The 21,577-nt window shown below is 38.4% G+C and overlaps 1 protein-coding gene across 7 annotated transcripts in view; it reads right to left on the bottom strand.

Moving 5' to 3' along the window:
* ATP8A2 (ATPase phospholipid transporting 8A2) overlaps positions 1-21,577 on the bottom strand; it is a 624,797-nt gene that overhangs the window by 423,497 nt on the left and 179,723 nt on the right. For all 7 annotated transcript variants that reach the window (XM_019651455.1, XM_019651453.1, XM_019651451.1 and 4 more), the window contains 6 exons: positions 21,092-21,169; positions 16,716-16,804; positions 12,331-12,375; positions 9,844-9,919; positions 3,664-3,769; positions 2,835-2,917 (listed from right to left, as the gene is read on the bottom strand). In XM_019651455.1, coding sequence (XP_019507000.1) covers positions 2,835-2,917; positions 3,664-3,769; positions 9,844-9,919; positions 12,331-12,375; positions 16,716-16,804; positions 21,092-21,169 — 477 coding nt within the window. The remainder of the gene's footprint in view (positions 1-2,834; positions 2,918-3,663; positions 3,770-9,843; positions 9,920-12,330; positions 12,376-16,715; positions 16,805-21,091; positions 21,170-21,577) is intronic.

Below are 21,577 nucleotides of genomic sequence, written 5' to 3'. Positions count from 1 at the left end.
AATAAAAAATTTAAAAAAAAAAAAAAAAGAAAGAAAGAAAAAACAGGCTCTTACCTGAGATGCAAAATATTAAAATCTCAAAGCAACTGTTTTCCCCAATCATAAACCTCTCTACACACACACCTCTCCCCCTCCCTCTTTCCCCACCCCCTCATCCTCTCTCTTTCTTCTAACTCCCTGCAAATGCCTTTCAACTTGTACTGTTTTCCTACAAGTCAGTCTGGTGGGGTCAGAGCTCCCCCTTCTGGTAGAAGCTTTTCATTGTCCTCCAGTTAGTCTGGCTGTCAAAACAGCTGGCTGACAAAGCCACTTGCAAGACATGAAAATAAAAGGTACAGGCTACACAGGTCCATCTGAAACCTTGGGGCCAGTTATACTCCCAAATTCAGAATTTTATACATTTTACAGAAGTGTATGCACACACTGTAACGTCCCCAGTGCAACACCCTGTAATATAACACATCAATTTTCTTCAGCAAAATGTATTACTATTCACACTAAGTGAGATTCATAAAGGCCATTAACAGCCTCATGTCAGTTCTGGTTAAGTTTACCTGCCAGTCGCCTATGACCTAAATTTAGCAAAAAAACTTTTGAAATTCAAAGCTTCTAGGATGTTGGATTTCAAAATAAAAGATTATAAATCTGCATCAGATTTTAGGGCATTTAATCAAACACCCCTTTCTTCAGGCTCTTCAAAGCTGGAAACTCAATTCTCTCAATTTTTTCCTAGAATATTCCAGATTATGTGTGTTCCATTTTCAAATGTTTTAACCAAATCTCGTCTCTATTTCCCCAATACGTCAGAGTTAAAAAAAAAAAATGTGGACTTTGGAGTTCAACAAATATAAGTTTAAACTCAGTTTCTGCCACTAAGTGTGACTTGCTTATGAATGGTGATAGCACCTGCCCCCTAGATTTGAGAGAATAAATAAAGTGACATGCAAATCACCACACGCATGACTGACACACAATAGCAATAAATAATCGTTATAGTCCCATCCACAACTATCCACTCCTTCTCTTCGCATCCTAAAATATGACTAATGATCCACTTAATCCAGCCTTCATCAGCCTTTATGCCCCCTCTTTCTGCAACCACCCATTCCCTTTCTCCTCAGCCTGTCCCAATTTTATCAGATCCCTGTGTTAGTCCCCCTCTTTGTCACGAGGGCTATGACTGCCAGGAGCTGACAACCCCTCTTTGCACCACTGTTACATCAACTGCTCCACAGGCAGCCCATGGACTTGGTGGTGAAGATTATCATTAAGGCCACATCATGTAAATAGCTGGTAACCAACTCTAGAGCTTGTGGTTTGATGCTACCTCAATATTAATGGTTGAATAGCATTTTTAAAGTTACTATTACTTACGAGTCATAACTAATCAGGTAGTCCTTTTTACTCCCAGGAACATGGGCTTAATAGTTAATAATAAAATGACCACGTGCTGCCAGTCCACTTTTCGCCAGCATCTAACACCATGACGACATGTCAGCTGGCTCTGTAGCTTCCCCATATTTATCTGTCATTGTGAGCAGAGCCCAAGCAGCCACTGTCTCCTTGTCTCTCTCACCAGCCACACAGCCTCCCAATCCCCCTTGCTGCGATGCAGGGAAACACAGCAGCACCAGACAACTGAAAAACCCTACATGAAGGTTAAAATAAAAGTCTCCTCAAACTGAAGGGGAAGAAGACTTCTTTTATGAAAAGTTTCTATGAAGGAAACTCTCCATTTGGTCAGGATTTTGTTCCACTTTTACTGACTGCACACTTCCCTGAGCTAAATTCCCTCTGTTGACTGACATAAAGTAAAAATCAATATCAGCTCAACTCTGTACTCCATAAGAAAAGAAGACACAAATGCCAAGAAATGGACACTTTGGATTAGGTGTAATATTTGATAGGTTTGCATGTAAGTAAAGAAAAAACAGACTACTGCCAAGTCAGGAAAAATATCAAGTTATCACATAAGTTAGAAGTGAACTGAAAATACATTGAAAGGGTTTAGGGATTTAAGGATGCATCAAGTAAAAAACTGCGATATCTATGAGTCCTCCCAAAATTGAGGGGTGGAGAAAAGGCAGAGGAGAGAGAAGAAAGTGACCACCTCCAGGCCCTCAACAACTCAGACTGCAGAAAAACGTAGCCCCTCTAACCAGTCATCATGAAAAACACCAGTGCCTTGCCACTCCTAGCCATCAGTGTCCCCCGTCGCCCATCTCAATGGTCCCTATTTGATCTTATTCTTGATTTGAATGTGTTCCTATCACCAAATTTCTCCCTCAGGCTTCTTGAGAAGGAAACTAAGAAAAAGAAAGTCACTTAACAAGTAAACCCCTTGACTCTAGGGAAAAGAAAAACTCATGTATATACAAAGGACCCTAAGTGCTAACTCCTTTCTCTCCCAGCCAAGGAGACTGAAGCCAACGGACCATGGGGTCTCATAGTGCAAGAACGGCTGGGCCCCGCGGCCGCAAGGCAGAGCTGCAGACCCCGCCCTCAAAGTGGGCGGGCCCTGCAGCTGCTTTCCCAGCGATTCCAGAGCAAAGAGGAGGCCTCCTAAGTTCTCTGCTACACACAATTCCACATCCCTGTACTGACCTGTGGGGAAGCAGCCTGTGAGAAAAAAATGACTGCAATGCAAAAACAATGTGAATAAGCTAATAGAATCACATAACATTCTCCGTTTTTCAACAGGTCTAGTTTCTCACAGAAAAAAAAAAATAGACGTTTAGCTACCACAGTGACAATAGACATGCTATTTCAAATATATAGCCTTCAAAAAAGTCGGTGCTACACAAGGTGGAGAGGTGCCCAGGCATGTCACTCACGGCTTCTATGATGACGGAGTATGGCGTCCTGGCTGTGAACACGAAGCCCAGCTTTCTAGCTCCTTTCACCAAAGCAGCTTCATCTGTCAATCAAGAGTTGACAAAGCATTGACAAGCCACTGGGAATGGCACAGTTCTACTTAGCAAGTATTATTTTTTAAATTAACAGAATCCACCGCACCAGCTAAAGAGGCCTGGCCTCATGCACAGGGTATAGAAGGTAGCTGATTCACTCTTCCTACCACTAGGGTCCTGAGGGAAGCATGTCTGTTAGAGGGGAAGGCACGGACCTAAAAGTAATTCATGGGACAAGAGTGATTACACACCTAGTGACACACCTAGTGTCAAGTTCTCTAATGAACTTTAGTGATAGTCACATGACTTTCTGACAAAACCTCTCCTCTGAGCCAGGCACTGTTTTATCCTGTACTGTGGGGTTCACAGAGCACCAGGATGGGAGGCTAAAGAGTCAGCGCTGCAGGACACAGCTTCCCCAGTAGCTGGAAATTCCATGAGGGCTGGTTGGTGAACAAAGAAGCAACACCGCTCTCCCTTGAGGCACTGCTCAGCGTCATGACCTCTGCTAGGAAATGTAAGATGGAGCGGGGCCTCCTGCTGTGGTCCAAATGTTACTACAGAGCCAGGAGGAGCCAGCACCAGCTTTCTATGACTTGAACGCTTACAGCCACAGCCTGTCATCTGTGTGAGACCAGAGGTACAGTGGGGACTTTGTGGGGCAGGCTGTAGCACCACATCTCCCACATATAACTTCAAACACCCAAGTCTCCAGCGAAGGGGACATTAAGGCACATCGGCCAAGAGGTCTCACCTGGGGAGGAGGCCTGGTAGATGATGTTGTCGCCATCCTTCTCAGGAACGACGGTGTGGCACACGGCCAGGAGGGTGAGGAACTCCTGTATGCAAGGGGCTGTGGGCTACAAACAGCACACTGAGTTAATCCATCTGGTAAAACACCACTGACATACATCAGAGTTGGAGTCAAGTCTTCTGCCTAAAACCCTAGGATGGCTTCCTGCTCTCTTTAGAACAGAGGTCGAGATCACAGTGTGGACTCCAGGTCCCCTGTGATTTGGCACCTGCTCACCATCTAGCCAGCCCCATCTCCTACCGTTGTCCTCTTGGCCTCTCTACCAGCCACTCAGGTCTGCAGTTCTTCAAACAAGGCTCATCCTTTCCAACTGTTCCATCACTGCCCCCTCCTGCTTCGGCCAATGCTTTTATTTACTCATCCTCCGGGCTTCCGTTGAACAGTCCGTTCACCTGTGAAGACTGTTGTCACCCGTCATGGAACATCGCACCTGACCTGCTAGCTCATTTGGTCAGGAGAGAACAAGGAGGAAGTGAGTGCCCCCTCCTGGGCCTCCCCCAGCACCCTGCCTCGCTCATCCTTTCCTAACACTTCAAACACCCCTGCCGCCCACAGGCCTCCTCCCTGCTCTGTAAGGTCCGGGAGGGAGAGCAGGTTGTCAGCCTTCCTCACAAATGTACACCCAGGCTAAGCACACAGAAGGCACTCAAATCCATGTTGGATCGCTGTAGCGAGAACTGGCCCCATACACGAGTCCCTGGTCTTTCCAGGCCACCACGCTGGCATTGGATCTACATCACGTCTGCTCGCTAACTCACCTGTATGGCAGTGCATCGCTCACCTATCACCTTCTTAAAAAAATAAAAACAGAACTGTCCTAGATATGTATTTAATACATCTCTTCACCCTCCCCCCACACACACACACAAAATCCTTACATTATTGCATTGGGATTAGACTGTATTTATAATTAGTGGGGAAATGACATGTTAATACTGTTTACCCATCTAAGAATACAGTATGTATTCCTATGTATTAAAGGCTTCTAAATATAAGTCTTGGCATATTTTTATTCATTAATTTATTATTAATTTACTAATATTAATAATGTTTATTCATTCAAAAAAATCTGCATGCCTACTATACATGAGGCATTGTACTAGGCATTTTGTCTATTGCTTTTTATATTATGAATATAATCTTATTTCTATTATATTTTACTGGAGTTTATTGTCAATATGTAAGTAAACAAACACTGAATTTTATAAATTAATCTAATATCCAGTTATAACTGACCTATTACTAGCTCTCTGAGCTGCAGGTGACTCTCCCAGGTTTTCAAGGCAGACAATTACATCATCCACAAATGATTACTTTTCTCTTTTCCTCTCCAATACATATACTTGTTTAATTCTCACCTATCTGCATGGTCTACTACTTTTAAAATGACATTCAAAGACAGGGGTGACACCAGCCTTCCTTGTCCTGAGGTTATTTTAAAGCCACTATCATTAATGTTTCACTTTTAAATAGGCAACTGACCATAAATTTGAGATAGATTTGTATTTTCACATCCAGGAAACAACCCTGTGTTTGCTTGTTTTTTTGTGTGTGGAGTTAGCTTCTTTTCTTTCCTTTTTTTCTTAGTTACAAATGAATAGTGTCTAGTATTTTAACCATTTTTAGTTTCTCCTCTGACCTGTTAATGTGATAAGAGCAATTGTATGGAAGCAGATCATGCCTGCTCAGATGGCTACTTATCAGCCTTCAGGGAAGAAAATGTACATTAAATTATAGTTCAATGAAACTGAATAAATTAGATTGGAGAATTTACAAATTCCCCAAGGCCTACACCACAGAAATGGTTAAGAGATTTTATCCCAAAGCACTTTAATTTGAGAATTGAGCTTTAATTCAAGGGTGCCTTCTGCATCGGAGAACTAGCAAGTCCTGCATGTCACCTTGTCCCATGATGAAATAACACGAAAGAGGGGCTTTGATTTTATGTTAAATAAATATACTTAGTACTGAAATATTCTCTGAGAATTATAAAGAAGTGTTGCACACACACTCAAATTAAGTTTCCACCTCAAGTGGTAGGCCAGACAAAATTCTTAAAGATCAAAAAATATCCCTAAGACAAAATTAATCTACCTTTGGTTCTCTGCTTAACCTGACATTCTACAATCAATTAGGGAAAGGAGACAAACTTAATTTGAAGCCTATGGATAAGATGTTTGTAATAGGTTTAGACAAGTGCTCCATGTTTGAAAATAAACTTTTTTTCTGTTAACTTCCAAGAGGAAAAGCAATTTATAACTTCAAAGAACTGACTGATTATTGGAGAATGTATGCAGGTGTGTGTGTGTGTGTGTGTGTGTGTGTGTGTGTGTGTGTGTGTATTTTAGAAGATAAAAGAAATTGTCCAAAAATATACATATAATATTTATCATTTTAGCCATCTGTCAGTGTAAAATTCAATGGTATTAAATATATTCACAATGCTGTGTGCCTATCACCACCATCTATTCCCAAAACTTTTTCATCTTCTCAACAAACGCTGTACCTATCAAATAATAACTCCCCATTCTCCCTTCCCCCTCACCCCTAATAACCTCTGTTCTGCTATGTCTCTATTCTAGGTACCTCATATAAGCATAATCATACAATATTTGTCCTTCAGTTAACAGATTTTAATCGGCAAACAATGCTTTATATATCTAGAAATGAATATGTTCAATGTATTTGATGTATATAAAAAATTGCAGAAAACATACATGTCTAAAATTGTCTTACATTCCAATTTTTAGCTATAAAATATATTAATAATATACATATATAAATAATTTCTTCTTGAAGATTCAAGTTAAAAAGTCCCATGCATAATAATTCAAAGAAAAGTTACGTGTTCTTCTGCAGCAAATTGAGAAATTATCCCACAAATAGAAAGTCACTGGTTAGCAATGTAGTTAATGGGCCACATGAATTGTTCCTTGAAATTTCCCATAGTTGATTCTCTGAGAGGCAAATTCTATCTTGGCTATTGGCCAACACAAAGCTTAAAACACAGTCCTGAAAGACCCAGAAAATCAGAAATGATGACCCAGGAAAAACGGAAATTCTGTAGCAGATGGAGGTACTCCCTTGGGAAGGAAGTAAGGGCTTTCTTAGTTCAAATGCTTTAATTTTAGTCAATGGCCCCAAGACAATTTAGATAAGAATGTGGGCTATCATAGTCTAACCTCCTAAAATGTTTCTTCTCTATCCTCACCTATTTTGGCAAAATAACCAAGTGATCTCTAACAGGCTCTGTATTTAAAATGTTTAAAAACATCCATTGGGTATACAGAGGGTGCAAAAAAAATGTATACACATTTTAAGAAAGGAAAAAACTGTATTAAAATTGTAATACTTGATATAAACCAATAACAAAAGTTGACTACAAGTCATTTGTATACATTTTTGGGCACCCCTGGTATTTAATCCAATCCCACATCTTCCCAAAGAAAAAAAATATTGGAGCCTATAGTCTTCATTATTTATAGTAGAGCTAGATGCTAAACATCAAAGGGCTTAATTAATGCAGTAGCCAAGAGGAAGAATACCCCAGAAGGCTTCAAGGATTCAGGAGAACTTTAGAAAAAAAATGTTCAACATAGGCTAGTAGGCTTTTACTGAGAAATAGAAAATAAATTCCCCAATCCATGGCCTCATTAAGCATTTAATGAACTGTTGAGTATCCATATTAATAAAATATCCTTACAAGTCCCCATGTTTTCATCAATGCTTAATGACAATCTCCCTAAGTTAGGGCTTCCTTTGCATAAGGGCTGCATCTGCCCCTACTCTCACTGGCCATCACACTAGAAAAGGAAATTGGGCTCAGGAGAGTCAAAGGGAAGGAGAAAAGCAAGGAAGGAAAAAGAAGTTCACTAACTTCTCTAAGAAGGGGGTTTCTTCCTAAAATGCATGCCATTGACCCTAGGCCAGGAAATGCTCACTCAAGGATCCTTATTTATGCTCCGTCTCCACTCAGATGTCATAAGAGGACAGGCTCAAGAGCATGTGGTCAATGATCAAAAGCCATTTAAAACCCAGCACACACAAATGTGGGTTCAGCTTTGGAGACAATATCTGTATGTGTACATAAATTAACGGAGCTAAGTATTTAAAGGTTTCTAACACTGGGATCACAGCAGCAGGGGGTCTCCTAAGAGACCCTACAGATCTCTTCTTCAAAAGAGGATTTGCCCCTGGCCACTGGGTTTCTATGCCAGCCCACATTTAGATCCATGCAAATACGTAACTCAGTGCGAGTGGCCACACTGCCCACAATTCAACAGTTATGGTAGCCATAACCTCCACCAAAGAGATCAAGCTCCTCTATGTATGCAAAACAACATCACTTTTCTAGGGAGTCACATCATACCTACCCTTAGGATGCAAAGGTGTCCAATGGCTCTTTTTTACATGTCTATTTCCCCAATCAATAGAAATCCCCTGAGTGTGTTTTTATTCATCTCTACCCCTAGTACCTAACAGAGGGTTTGATATAAACTAGGCATTTCCACTGTTTGCTAGATGAGTGAATGAATAAATAAATGTCTCTCATTTAAACAGGGATCCAGTAGTTTACTGCTATTCTGAAGCCAACACTGGCATTCTCAGTACTCAGCACATTTTGCTCATCTCGCCTGCTCTGCTGCATTTTCACCTGTTGATCTTTGCTAGGAAAACAAACTCTGTGAATTAGACTAAGAGCAGTTTCCTAAGCTTATCTGTCCCCCTTCCACTTTCTCCTTTCCCATTCATCATCCCAACTTGAACAGACACATTCAGGCAACCACCTTCATTATTACCTTCAACCTGAACACAATTCGAGGCTATTTGAGTCCTCTTTCAGAAAGTAAGTCCCCACTGTGCACTCGTTTCTTTGACATCCTTGATTAAAACTACGTGCCTCCAGAGAAGGTTCTTCTGAAATGCCATTCTTCTGCTTGGTGAACCTCTAGCCTAGGAGCTGGATCTACCGCTCATGACAAAATCCAGGAAAGGACCACATCAATGTCTGTGACTGTGACACAGAGCATGGACTTCAGCAGCATCCTGTGTGCAGTCTGGGACCACTTCATCAGCACCACCAGGGGCTGGGGCAGAATGTCTGCATCCCAGCCCGTGGATATAGCTGCCTTCCACACTCATATTTGAGAACCACTGTGGGAAGGTCTTAGCATTCACAAATGGACTCTAACTGCAATAGAGAAAAGGAAATTTCCTTGCTGAAAATTCAGAGAAAGTTTAAAATATATCTATCTCTTAACAAAATTTTGGAAAGATGAAGATTTAATTTTGCTCAAGTTTACCTAATTTTAAAACTAAAATTTTTTTCAGAAAAAAAATTAATAATATCAAATCTAATTTATATGGACTAAAGTGATAGTGAAATGCTTTGATCATTGAATACTTTTCTAAGTTGGTTTTTTTGTTCAGACTATCCTTTAAAAAATGAATTTATATGATGGTGCAGTTCATCCTGGCTTGTTACAATAATTGTGATAGTGTGATGTTATAGTTAAGAATTAAACAGACTTAAGATATGAGTTTCATTTCTACATTGTTTGCTGGGTAACTCTTGGCCAAGTCAATCTTTCTATGCAACTTCCTATCACGTCTCTGGGGTGATTCAAGTGCTAAAGGAAATATATGTCAAATGTTTGGCACATAGTAGGGCGCTATAAATGTTACAGATTATTATATCTTACTTTTGTTTCCTAAATTATCCTAGTCAAAGGATATTACAATTACTTTTCAAAATTTTCAAAAACCTCTTAAATTTACAACTCCAAAGAAATAGTACTGCAGAAGTCTTATTTATAAAGCAACAGAAACCTGAAATGTTAGAGAATTCTATGGGGTAAGACTTCTCTTAATCTTGATGTGCTACTTTATAACTTCACCACATATTTAATTCACTTTATAGCAACTTATGATACATGTTAACCATAAAGCATTTGTTTAAGGTTACTTCCCAGAAGTACTAACACCATAAAAATGAGACTGTACCTCTTCCCCAGGCTCCAAAATTGCAACTCTCAAGACACTCCCCATATACCTAAATAAAAGTGCCATTTAATGTCCTAGAAGCCATTTAATGTCCTAGAAGCAAAATGGTGGCCTTACATGATGATCCTCCATGTTCTTCAAGAGCCTGGGATCATCGAAGTCACATGAATCACTTGTGGGACAAGGCATTCGGCTGTAAGAGAGGACAGAAAATATGTATGTAGTTCAAAAGTTCCTTTAAGGGCCAGCCGAGTGGCGTGTTGGTTAAGAGCTGGCTTGGGAGCATGAGCTCTGAGGAGCAGGGCCACCAGTTCAGATTCCACATGGGCCAGTGACGCTGCGCCCTCTATAGCTAAGATGGTGAACAATAGCTCAACCTGGAGCTGGGCTGCCATGAATTGTCAGGGACGGAGTAGGCTGCAGTGGGGCTGGCCGGCAGCTACTGTGAGTGCCTGGCAGCTGGCGTGAGCAGCCAGCAGCCGCCATGAGCGGCTGTCCAGTGGCTGGCGACCGATCTACCTCACCCGGGAAGACCACAATGATGATGCCAACATGGGCCAGTGAAGCAACGTCCTCCACAACTAGACTGAAGAACAAAAGGACAGCAACTTGTCTGTTCCCCTTCTACGATTCCCCAACGCTGTTCCCACCCCAATTTCCCAATATAATCTTTTTTAAAAATTTCTAAAAGTTTCTTTGAGATAACTTGAACCTAGTAAGAATCTGTGTTCAAGAAGAACCACATCTAAATAGCCTATAGGGTTTACACTAAACTTTTAAAGATTTGGAATATTCTATATTATTTCAAACCTCAAAACAGAAAATCTTTAACCTTACTATAAAATATTTTATAAGTTATAATAAACAACAACATAGTTATAAGGAGAAGAAACAGAGGCGAGGATTAACACCATGACTTTGTCATTTTAGCTGGTCTCTGTATAATTTCTACCAGGAAAAAATGCCGAGCGTGCCTACTCAAAGCAGGTGCAGTAAGAGGAATTACTGCATTGTATCTGTGCAATCATTAATGGCCAGGGCTCGGATGTAGGAGAGAGAAGGAGGCGAGTAATTATGTGAAAGGAAACTTGTTATGATGGCTGTGTGCCATCACATTGAAGAAAATGTGAAGGATTAAGTATATTCATGTATATCCACTCCTTCTTGAAACCCTTTCTTCAGGACAACGACAATGGAACAAGTTGACGTCATTCTGAACTCTGAATAGATGTCAGAGTTCAGTACAGCAGAGAAAACAGAAACCAATAGCTTACAAAGGGAAGCACCTAAAATGCAAGCTGATATCCCTAGCAGAACCTTGTGAAAGCTGAGGAAACAGTAGTACGAGGTACCTACAAGACAAAGAGAAGGTGGAAAACAGGACAGGTTCCAAACCCATCTGAGGGAGAATCAGCCTGCAAGAACCCTCCCTCACGCCATGCAGCCAGGCAACTGAATCATCTGCACCCAGAAAGAAATAGAACGGTTATCCTTTAAAGAGGTTAAACCACAGGGACACCAAGCACACAGGTGAGTAGAAGTCAGACAATTAAGTTCACGAACTTTCCACCATGTAAGTGCATGGCGCAAAGTTTGAGAACTTAATTGTCCGACATTCCTACACTGAAAGGTACAATCACCAGCTCTCTGCTTCCACTCAGTTCCCATAATAACTGCAGCCAGATTTATAGCCCTTGGCAGAAAACTGAAGAGTCCTTCTCATGAGAAGAAGACTGATCAGCTCACAAGAAAGACCCACAGACACAGACATCCAGGATTCTCTAATGAAATAGTAGGTCTTGGCTGATCATCTCACAAGAAAGCAAGTAGGTCATCAACCACACTGTCCCCTCTACACACACAGCCCTACTAATCACTTTTGTTAGTGTATAAATTTTAAACCATGAGCAGACATCATCACTAATCCTAAGGGAAACATAAATCAAAACCTCAATGAGATAACATTTATACCCATTGGGATGGCTATTATATTTTTAAATTAATTCATTAACAAATGGTTCGAGCATGTGGAAGAATTGTGTATTGCTGGCAGAAATGCAAAATAGTAGAGCTACTATGAAAAACAGTCTGGTATTTCCTCAAACAGGTAAACAGAATAAGCACATGACCCAGCAATCCCACTTTTATATACATACCCAAAATAATTGAAAGCAGAGATTTATCATATACCAATGTTCACAGCAGCATTATTCACATTAGCCAAAAGGTGCAAATAACCCAAATGACCATCAACAGATAAATGGATAAACAAAATATGGTACAAACATGCAAAGAAACATTATTCGGCCTTCTAAAGGAATAAAATTCTGACACATACAACATACACAGCATGCATACTACAGCCTTGAAGATATTATGCTAAGAAGTAGGAATTATTAGACCAATAGCTTACTATTTTTTGTTAAAGCACTGTAGTATCACTGGACTTTGAATATCATATTCACATTTAAATTTTACCATTTCTATCTTGAAATAACATATATGAAACTTTTATTTACAAAATAGTCACGTGAGAAATGACAATGTAAAATTGTTCCACAGTCCTTCCCAATCAAGCATTAAGGAGAGCTAGAATCTACTTACCAGAAATCCTCTGAGGATGGCTCTCTTGTCAATTCTGGAAAATGACTGCCAGAGGGAGACGAAAACAGAGCAGTCACAAAACTGTGATCAAAAGATACGCATTCACACATGGGACATTCTCCAGGATAGATCACATATTAGGTCTCAATAAATTTGAGACTAAAATCAGATCAAGCATATTTTCTGACCACAATGGTATGAAACTAGAAATCAATTACAACAAAATGGGAAAATTCACCAATATGTTAGGTTAAAAAACACATTACTGAACCAATGGCTAAAAAAAGAAATCAAGAGAAAAATTAAGTGGTTTGAGACAAAAGAGAATTTCCATACAACATACCAAAACTTATGGGATGCAGCAAAAGTAGTTCTAAGAGTGAAGTAATAGTGATAATTGCCTATACATCAAGAAGCAAAAAGAAATCTCAAATTAACTACATAGCAAAGAACTAGAAAAAAAAAGAACAAATAAAGCTGAAAGTAGGTAGTAGGAAGGATATAACAAAGATCAGAGAGGAAATAAATGAAAGAGACTAAAAAGAATAATAGAAAAGATCAATGAAGCTAAAAGCTGGTTCTTTGGAAAGATAAATGAAATTGACCAACTTTTAACTAAACTTATCAAGGAAAAAAGAGAGAGGACTCAAAATCAGAAATGAAACAGAACACATCACAACTGATACCACACATATACAAAGGATCATATGAAACTACTATAAACAATTCTACATCAACAAATTAGACAACCTACAAGAAATGGGTAAATTCCTAGAAACATATAACCTACCAAGACTGAATCATGAAGAAATAGAAAATCTAAACAGATCCATTATTAAGAAGAAGATTAAATCAGTAATCAAAAAAACCTCCCAACAAAAGTCCAAGACCAGGCAGCTTCACTGATGAATTCTCCCAAAGTCAAAGAAAATTTAATACCAATTCTTCTCAAACTCTTCCAAAAGTAGAAGAGCAGGAAACACTTCCAAACTCATTTTATGAGGCCAGCATTACCGTGATACCAAAACCAGACAAGGACACCACAAGAAAGAAAATCATAGAACAATATCCCTGATGAACACAGATCCTCAACAAAAACCTTTAACAAAATATTCACAAACCAAATTCAATAATACATTAAAAGGATCATACACCATGATCAAGTAAATTTTATTCCAGGGATGCAATATGGTTCAACATCTTCAAATCACTCAATGTGATACACACACCACATTAACAAAATGAAAGATAAAAATCATATGATCATCTCAATAACCGCAGAAAAAGCATTTTTCAAAATTCAACATCCATTTATGATAAAAACTCTCAAGACAGTGGGTACAGAGGGAACATACCTCAAGATAATAAAGACCATATATGAAAGCCCACAGCTAACATCACACTCAATGGTGAAAACCTGAAAGCTTTTCTTCTAAGATCAGGAAAAAGACAAGGATGCCCACTCTTGCCACTTTTATTCAACATAGTGCTGGAATTCCCAGCCAGACCAATTAGGCAAGAAAAAGAAATAAAAGGTATACAAATCAGAAAAGAAGAAGTAAAATTGTCACTATTTGTAAATGATATGATATTATATATTAAATGCCCTAAAGACTCCACCAAAAAACTTAGAACTAATAGCCAAATTCAGTAAAGTTGCAGGATACAAAATCAAATACAAAAATCTGTTGCATTTCTATACACTAATAATGAACTATCAGAAAGAGATATTAAGAAAACATCAGATTTAAAATTGCATAAAAAAAACACCTAGGAATAAATTTAGCTAAGGAGGTGAAAGACCTGGATACTGAAAACAATAGGACATTAATGAAAGAAATTGAAGATGCAAATAAAAGATAGTCCATGTTCATGTATAGTGAGAATTTATATTGTTAAAATGTCCATATTACCTAAAGCAATCTATAGATTCAATGCAATCCCTATCAAAATTTCAATGGTATTTTTCATAGAAATAGAGCAGTCCTAGTTTGTATGGAACCACAAAAGAACCAAATTGCCAAAACAATCTTAAGAAATGAGAACAAAGCTGGAGGCTTCACACTATCTGATTTCAAACTATATTACAGAAGTAAAGTAATCAAAAGAGTATGTGATTGGCATAAAAACAGTCACATTGGATCAATGGAATAGAATAGAGAGCCCAGAAATAAACCCACGTCTATATGGTCAATTAAATCATGACAAAGAAGCCAAGAAAATAAACAATGGAGAAAGGACAGTCTCTTCCATAAATGGTTTTGGAAAAACTAGACAGCCACATGTAAAAGAATGAAATTACACCACTATCTTACACAATACACAAAAATTAACTCAAAATAGGTTAAAAGACTTGAATGTAAGACCTGAAGCCATAACACTACTAGAAGAAAATGTAGGCAGCAAGCTCCTTGACATTGGTCTTGGTTATGGTTTTTAGATCTGATACCAAAAGCAAAAGCAACAAAAGCAAAAATAAATAAATGGAACTACATCAAACTGAAAAGCTTTGGCAGAGTACAGGAAATAATCAACAAAATGAAAAGGCAAGCTACTGAATGGGAGAAAATATTTGCAACTCATATGCCTGATTATGTGCTAACATCCAAAATATATAAGGAGCTCATACAACTCAATAGAAAGAAAAAAATCCCATTAAAAATGGGCAGAAGGGCCAGCCAAGTGGCGCATTGGTTAAGAGCTGGCTTGGGATGCCAGAGGGCCCAGGTTCGGATCCCACATATGAGGGCCAGTGACACTGCCCTCTACAGCTAAGATGCTGAACAACAGGTCAACCTGGAGCTGGGCTGCCGTGAGTCGCCGGCGATGGTGTAGGCTGCAACCCCTGCTGCAGTGGGTTGCCATGGGCTACCGTGTGTAGCCAGCAGCCAGCGTGAGCAGCCAGTGTGAGCAGCCAGCAGCCGCTGTGAGCGGCTATTCAGAGGCCGGTGACCGAGCTACCTCACCAGGGAAGAGCACAATGATAATACCAACATGGGCCAGTGAAGCAATGTCCTCCACAACTAGACTGAAAAACAAAAGGACAGCAATTTTTCTGTTCCCCTTCCCCCAATTCCCCAATAAAAATCTTAAAAAAAAAAATGGGCAGAAGATCTGAATAGATATATTTCCAAAGACATAGAGATGGTAACAGGTACATGAAAAGATGCTCAACCTCACTAATCATCGTGGAAATCCAAATCAAAACCACAATGAGATACCACGTCACTCCTGTCAGAATGGCCATCATCAATAAATCAACAAACAAGTGTCGGTGAGGATGTGGAGAAAAGGGAACCCTTGTGCATTGTTGATGGGATTGCAAATTGGTACAGCCACTATGGAAAACACTACAGAGGTTCCTCAAAATATTAAAAATAGAACTACTTTATGACCCAGCAATTCCACTCCTGGGTATTTATCTGAAGAAAACAAAAATACTAATTCTAAAAGATATATGCACCCCCATGTCCATTGCAGCGTTATTGGTAATAGCCAAGCTATGGAAACAACCTAAGTGTACATCAAAGGACAAATTGATAAAGAAAATGTGGTGTGTGTGTGTGTGTGTGTGTGTGTGTGTGTGTGTGTGTACACATACAATGGAGTATTATTATTCAGTCATAAAACCATTTGTGACAACATGAATGGACCTACAGGGTATTATGCTAAATGAAATAAGTCAGAGAAAGATGAATACTGTATGATCTCACTTAAGGGAAATCTTAAACAATGACAACAACAACAAAAAACAAGCTCATAGATACAGAGAACAGATTGACAGAGGCAGGGGGTGGGGGTGAGAAAAAGAGGTTAAGAGGTTCAAAAGGTATAAACTTCTAGTTATAAAATAAATAAGTCATGGAATGTAATGTATAGCACTGTGACTATAGTTAATAATACTGTATTGCATATTTGAAAGTTGCTAAGAGAGTAAATCTTAAAAGTTCCATCAGAAGAAAAAATAATTTTGTAACTATGTATGGTGATGGATGTTAACTAGACATATGGTGGTGATCATTTTACAATATATGCATACATTGAATCATTATGTTGTACACCTGAAATTAATATAATGTTACACATTAGTTATACCTCAATAAACAACAAAAAACAGTCATTCAGATCAAAACATGAGTAAGAAATTTATAATTACTTCATTAGAAATATAAATTTATAGATTCCCTGAGATTTACCACTAGGCTAATATTTGGAGAAATCAACCATGTTTTAACTGTTCAAAGTTGGGACCCATTAAGTTTTAAACACATTCAGTAGTAATTACTTATTTAAATCCCTTATAAAATATCAGAAAGCAGCTAAAAATGAATTATTTTGTTGGAAGAATACAAATCAAATTTTCAATAAGTGACAAACACATTTACCCATAGGTTACTCCAGCAATGCTGCACTTCTTGAAGTTCATGATGTTGCATGTTAGAGTTCCAGTCTTGTCAGAAAATAGGTATTTTACCTAAATCAAAACACAGGAGAAACATACATCAGGAATGTAATAAGATGCAAAGGCCAATAAATCAAGTCTTTCCTTCTATGTTTTTCAAAATTGGTATGAATTTTAAAAGGTAAATTTCCTTCAATCAAGCAAAATATATTTTATAAATTACCTATATATTTTATATAATAATTATATAGTATAAAATTAATATATGTAATGCTTAGGCCGCTTAGAAACCTTTTAAACAACCAATTACAGAGTTCAATTGTGCGGAAATGTGCAAAGAGGCTCAGTGACAGCCCTGGAGCCATTTTAGATCCCTAAGTGTAAGCACTGAGTCCAACAACACGGCATCTCAGAGACATACATCATTCTTCCAGATAGTCCCATTATCTCATACAGTATTGTTCTAATGTCCAATATGTCAAAGCAACAAGTTCAGACTTTGGGAACCCCCCAATATTTCTTTTTAAGACTCAGTCCCCTAGCTGGAGTAAGAAGCCATATCCTGAAACAGCACAGAACAAACACCAAGCTTCTCAATAACTATCACAATTAACATTACATGAAGGCAGCATGTACTTGCTATCAATTATTGGGTTGTCAGAAAAGTCATGACACATTTTGTCTATGTTTTTCAAAGGTCATTTATTTATATAAAGAACAGAGATTAATTAATGATATAGTGCCCATTTTCTTCGATAACCTTTTGCCATCTTTCAGTGAGCTTCACAATTCCTTGTTCATAGAAGGACCTGTCTTTATTTGCAAAAAGCTGAACAAGGTGCTGATTTACAGCCTCATCCGAATAGAACATTATAACACACAAGGAGTTTTGAAGACAGTGAAATAAGTGGAAGTCTGACGGTGCAAGGTCAGGCAAGTATGGTGGGTGTGGCAACACATCCCATCCAAGCTCCAAAAATTTTTGACGGGTGATGAAACTTGTGTGTGGTCTTATGTTGTTGTGATGCAACACAGCTCCTTTACAATTAACAAGCTCTGGACGTTTCTGGATGATGGATTCATTCAAACTGTCCAATAGCCAACAGTACACATTCAAATTGATTGTTTGGTTCCTTGGTAGGAGCTTGAAAAACACGACACCTTTAAAATCCCACCACACTGAGAGCATAACCTTCCTCTGATGAATGTGTCTGCTTTTGATGTCATTTGAGGCGAATCATCATGTCGGGACCAAGACCGTATGTGCACCACATTGTTGTAAACAATCCAGTTCTCATCACCAGTTATCAGTCACTTCAAAAAAGGATCGTTTTCCTCACGTTTAATGAGCATATTGCAGATGTTTATGCAATGAACTTCTTTGAGTTCATGCGGAACCCAAATATCAAGCTTGCTTACATATTCCATCTTCTTCAGGTGGTCATGAATGCTTAAATAATGGATGTTCAATGTTTTTGCAATCTCTCATGTCGTGTGACATGGGTTTTCTCAATCAATGACTTTATTTTGTCGTCATCAACCTCGGTGGTCCTCCCTGACCGAGGAGCATCGTTGAGATCAAAATCACCAGCACGGAATTTCGTGAACCATCGTTTGCACTGACGTTCTTGTAGAGCACTGTTACCATAAACTTTACACAACTTTTCACAAGCTTGATGCGCATTCTTCCCTTTATGGAAGTAAAACAGTAAAATATGGCAAAAATGCACAGTTTGGTCTTCCATCTTCAACTTGTTGTAAAATCTCCAAAACTCAACCAAATCACTCAATTTTTTTTCACACTGAAGCTAGAACTGTCAGCTGTGAAACGGCATAGGAATAACACAGATACAAATGACTCTAGTACTTCCAAAAATGAACTAGTGCCATCTGTCGCAAACATGCGTCATGACTTTTCCGACAACCCAATATGTAAGTTTCCAAGATACAATGTTTTAGAGATTTAATACATCAGGCTTTCAATATAAAAAGGTAAAAAGAGAAATTTCTGGAGGAGATCAACAAGTCAACCATTTTGACATGACTGAGTGAATGCAAAAGAGATGAACCCCAAATGCTCATGTGCTGTGCGAATTCTGTTCTCATAGGTGGATAATGTGACAGGGAGGAGGGAAAAGAACTCAGGAGGAAACAATTCAGGTCAGGCTCTGGATACTAGTCATGTGTATTCTGGAAATGTCACCTCATCCTTCTTGGCCTCAATTTCCACATCTATGAAATAAAGGGTTTGACCAGGAGAGATATAACATCATTCTATGTGTAACATTCTGGGAAATTATCTCAGGGATCCGTGAGAGGGAGTAATTAACAGAATTGTCTCCAGTAAAAATTCCAGTTTCTTAGTGGTTTTCTAAAGAGGGCTCATGACTGTAGCTGCATGCTAGGTGTATTCCAAAGTTCCCAAAGGGAAGCCATGTTTTACTGTTTTACAGAAGATGGATTAATAACATGAATTGTTTACTCTGTACTTTTTCTTAATAATACAATATAAGCAAACACACTGCAAATTATTTTTAAAGTAATCAATGAATGGCCTTTAAGGAAAGAAAGATTTTTTTAAAAGATAATTATCACTCCTAAATAGTACAAATATTTAGGTCATATATTAAATCAACTATTACATAGAAATATAAAAATTAGTTCATTATGGGTAATTAATACTTTAACTATAAATAATGAGTTTTATATGCAGGAAGTCCAAAGGTATAAAAATTCAGTAGAATCGGCCTTCTAATAAGCAATATTTCTCTCTGCCTCTTTTTTAACAACTAAAAGATTAAATCAAAATATTAAAAAATGAAAATTTTATAGTAAGAAATTATCAAGATATCACTCTGCCTATTGAATTTTAACTTCCAATTCAAAACTACTTTCCCATGCAAACTTTCCCCATATGCCCAAAAAGGATGAATGATTTCATGCTGGGTGCTTCTTGAGCACTTTCAACCCTTCAATTATTCAAGTCCAGTTCAATGGCACCTGAGAACATGACAGACTGAGCACTGTGCAGAAAAACCAAAGACCTTGTCTTAAGTGCATCCATACCCTTGAGGGGCTCAAAAGTCTCAAGAGGGAAATAGACAGTGCATCACTATCATGTCTCTCATTTTACTGTATTTATGTTTGGAAAGACTGTTATGGAGACGTAGAAAAGAGATAAATTAACTTTACCTGGAAAACTAGAATAGAGTTCAAAGAGGAGGCGAATGTAGTCTGATTTATGAGGTCTGACCATTAAGTTCACGAACTTGTTGCAATGATGTTGCTAAACTTTTTTTAATATCAGAGGGATTATTCATTATGAATTTGTACCAACGGGACAAGTTAGCCAAGTTTACTATTTGGAAGTGCTGAAAAGGCTGAGTGAAAAAGTTAGACGACTGAACTTTTTGCCAACAATTCATGGCTCTTGCATCACAACAATGCATCAGCTTGCACAGCACTGTCTGTGAGAGAGTTTTTAGCCAGTAAACAAATAACTATTGGAACACCCTCCCTATTCACTTGATCTGGCCCCCAGTGACTACTTTCTTTACCTGAAGATAAAGGAAATATTAAAAGGAAGACATTTTGATGACATTCGGGACATCAAGGGTAATATGATGACAGCTCTGACGGCCATTCCAGAAAAAGAGTTCCAAAATTGCTTTGAAGGGTGGACTACGCACTGGCATCAGTGCATGGCTTCCCAAGGGGAGTACTTCGAAGGTCACCATAGTGATATTCAGCAATGAGGTATGTAGCACTTTTTCTAGGATGAGTTCATAAACTTAATTGTCTGACCTCGTATATAACACCCACCTCATAATGTAGTTGAGAGGTTTAAATAAGACATAAAATGAAATTTATAATCTTTAATTTGAATGCATCCAAAAGAGGTTATTCCTTGTAGTAATTTCAACATAACACAAAAACATAATACAAATCACAACTCAGTAAAGGCAATTAGGGTTCAGGGATGATTGGGTGGGGAGGTGTGAGGAAGACACCAGTTCTCTGGAAATTCCAGAAACAAAATCTGAAACATGTAAGAGATTTGATGGATACATGTCCATCATATTATCCCCCACATGTTTTGCAGGGTTATCCAATATCTGAGTATCTTACTTATTGTTTAAAATTTTTGCAGATGATAAGATCTGTTTATGCTACAAAATGTAAGCCAAAACTGATTAACATTTATATCTAATAATACTTTCAAGTACTATATAGCATTTCAGACACCAAAACCACATTCATAGAGAAGTATGTCTGCAAAAATCTCTCCATGGTTCTTCTAATACTATTCTCCCCTCACACTTGTGTCACCGTCATCAAAGTTCCCAAAGAGGCTCTCACCTGACCAAGCTCTTCGTTAAGGTTTGATGTCCTGGCCATTGCAGGAGTGTCATTTCCAAGATAATACATATCTGTGTCCTGAGAGAGAAAAGAGGGGGCTCGTCAGAAAATATATACCATTAATCTTTCATTTAGATTAAAAACAGGTAATATAAATGTTAACTTTTAATATTGGGGCAAAAATACAGTGGCAATTCGTGTAGAAAAGCACTGTGATACAAGGAGAAAACATGGTATTTACATACAGAAGATTTTATCTCAAGATGATCATTTCAGAGATACTCTAACCCATACATCTGAGCTCAGCTAATGCCTCATTCACAGGACTGTTATGAAAATCAAATAAAAATGCACATGAAAGCACCCAGTCTATATATACAGGATGCTGAAGTCAAGTGCCTAATGACAATGGCAGTTCCATAAAAATTCCACTTCCACTCTTACAATGGAATCCAAGTTTACTGTCACCATGAATTTTGATATATA

Source organism: Hipposideros armiger, unplaced genomic scaffold (assembly GCF_001890085.2).
Source record: "Hipposideros armiger isolate ML-2016 unplaced genomic scaffold, ASM189008v1 scaffold_160, whole genome shotgun sequence".
In the NCBI taxonomy this organism is placed as follows: Eukaryota; Metazoa; Chordata; class Mammalia; order Chiroptera; family Hipposideridae; genus Hipposideros; species Hipposideros armiger.
This window is presented reverse-complemented; position numbering and strand designations above follow the sequence as displayed.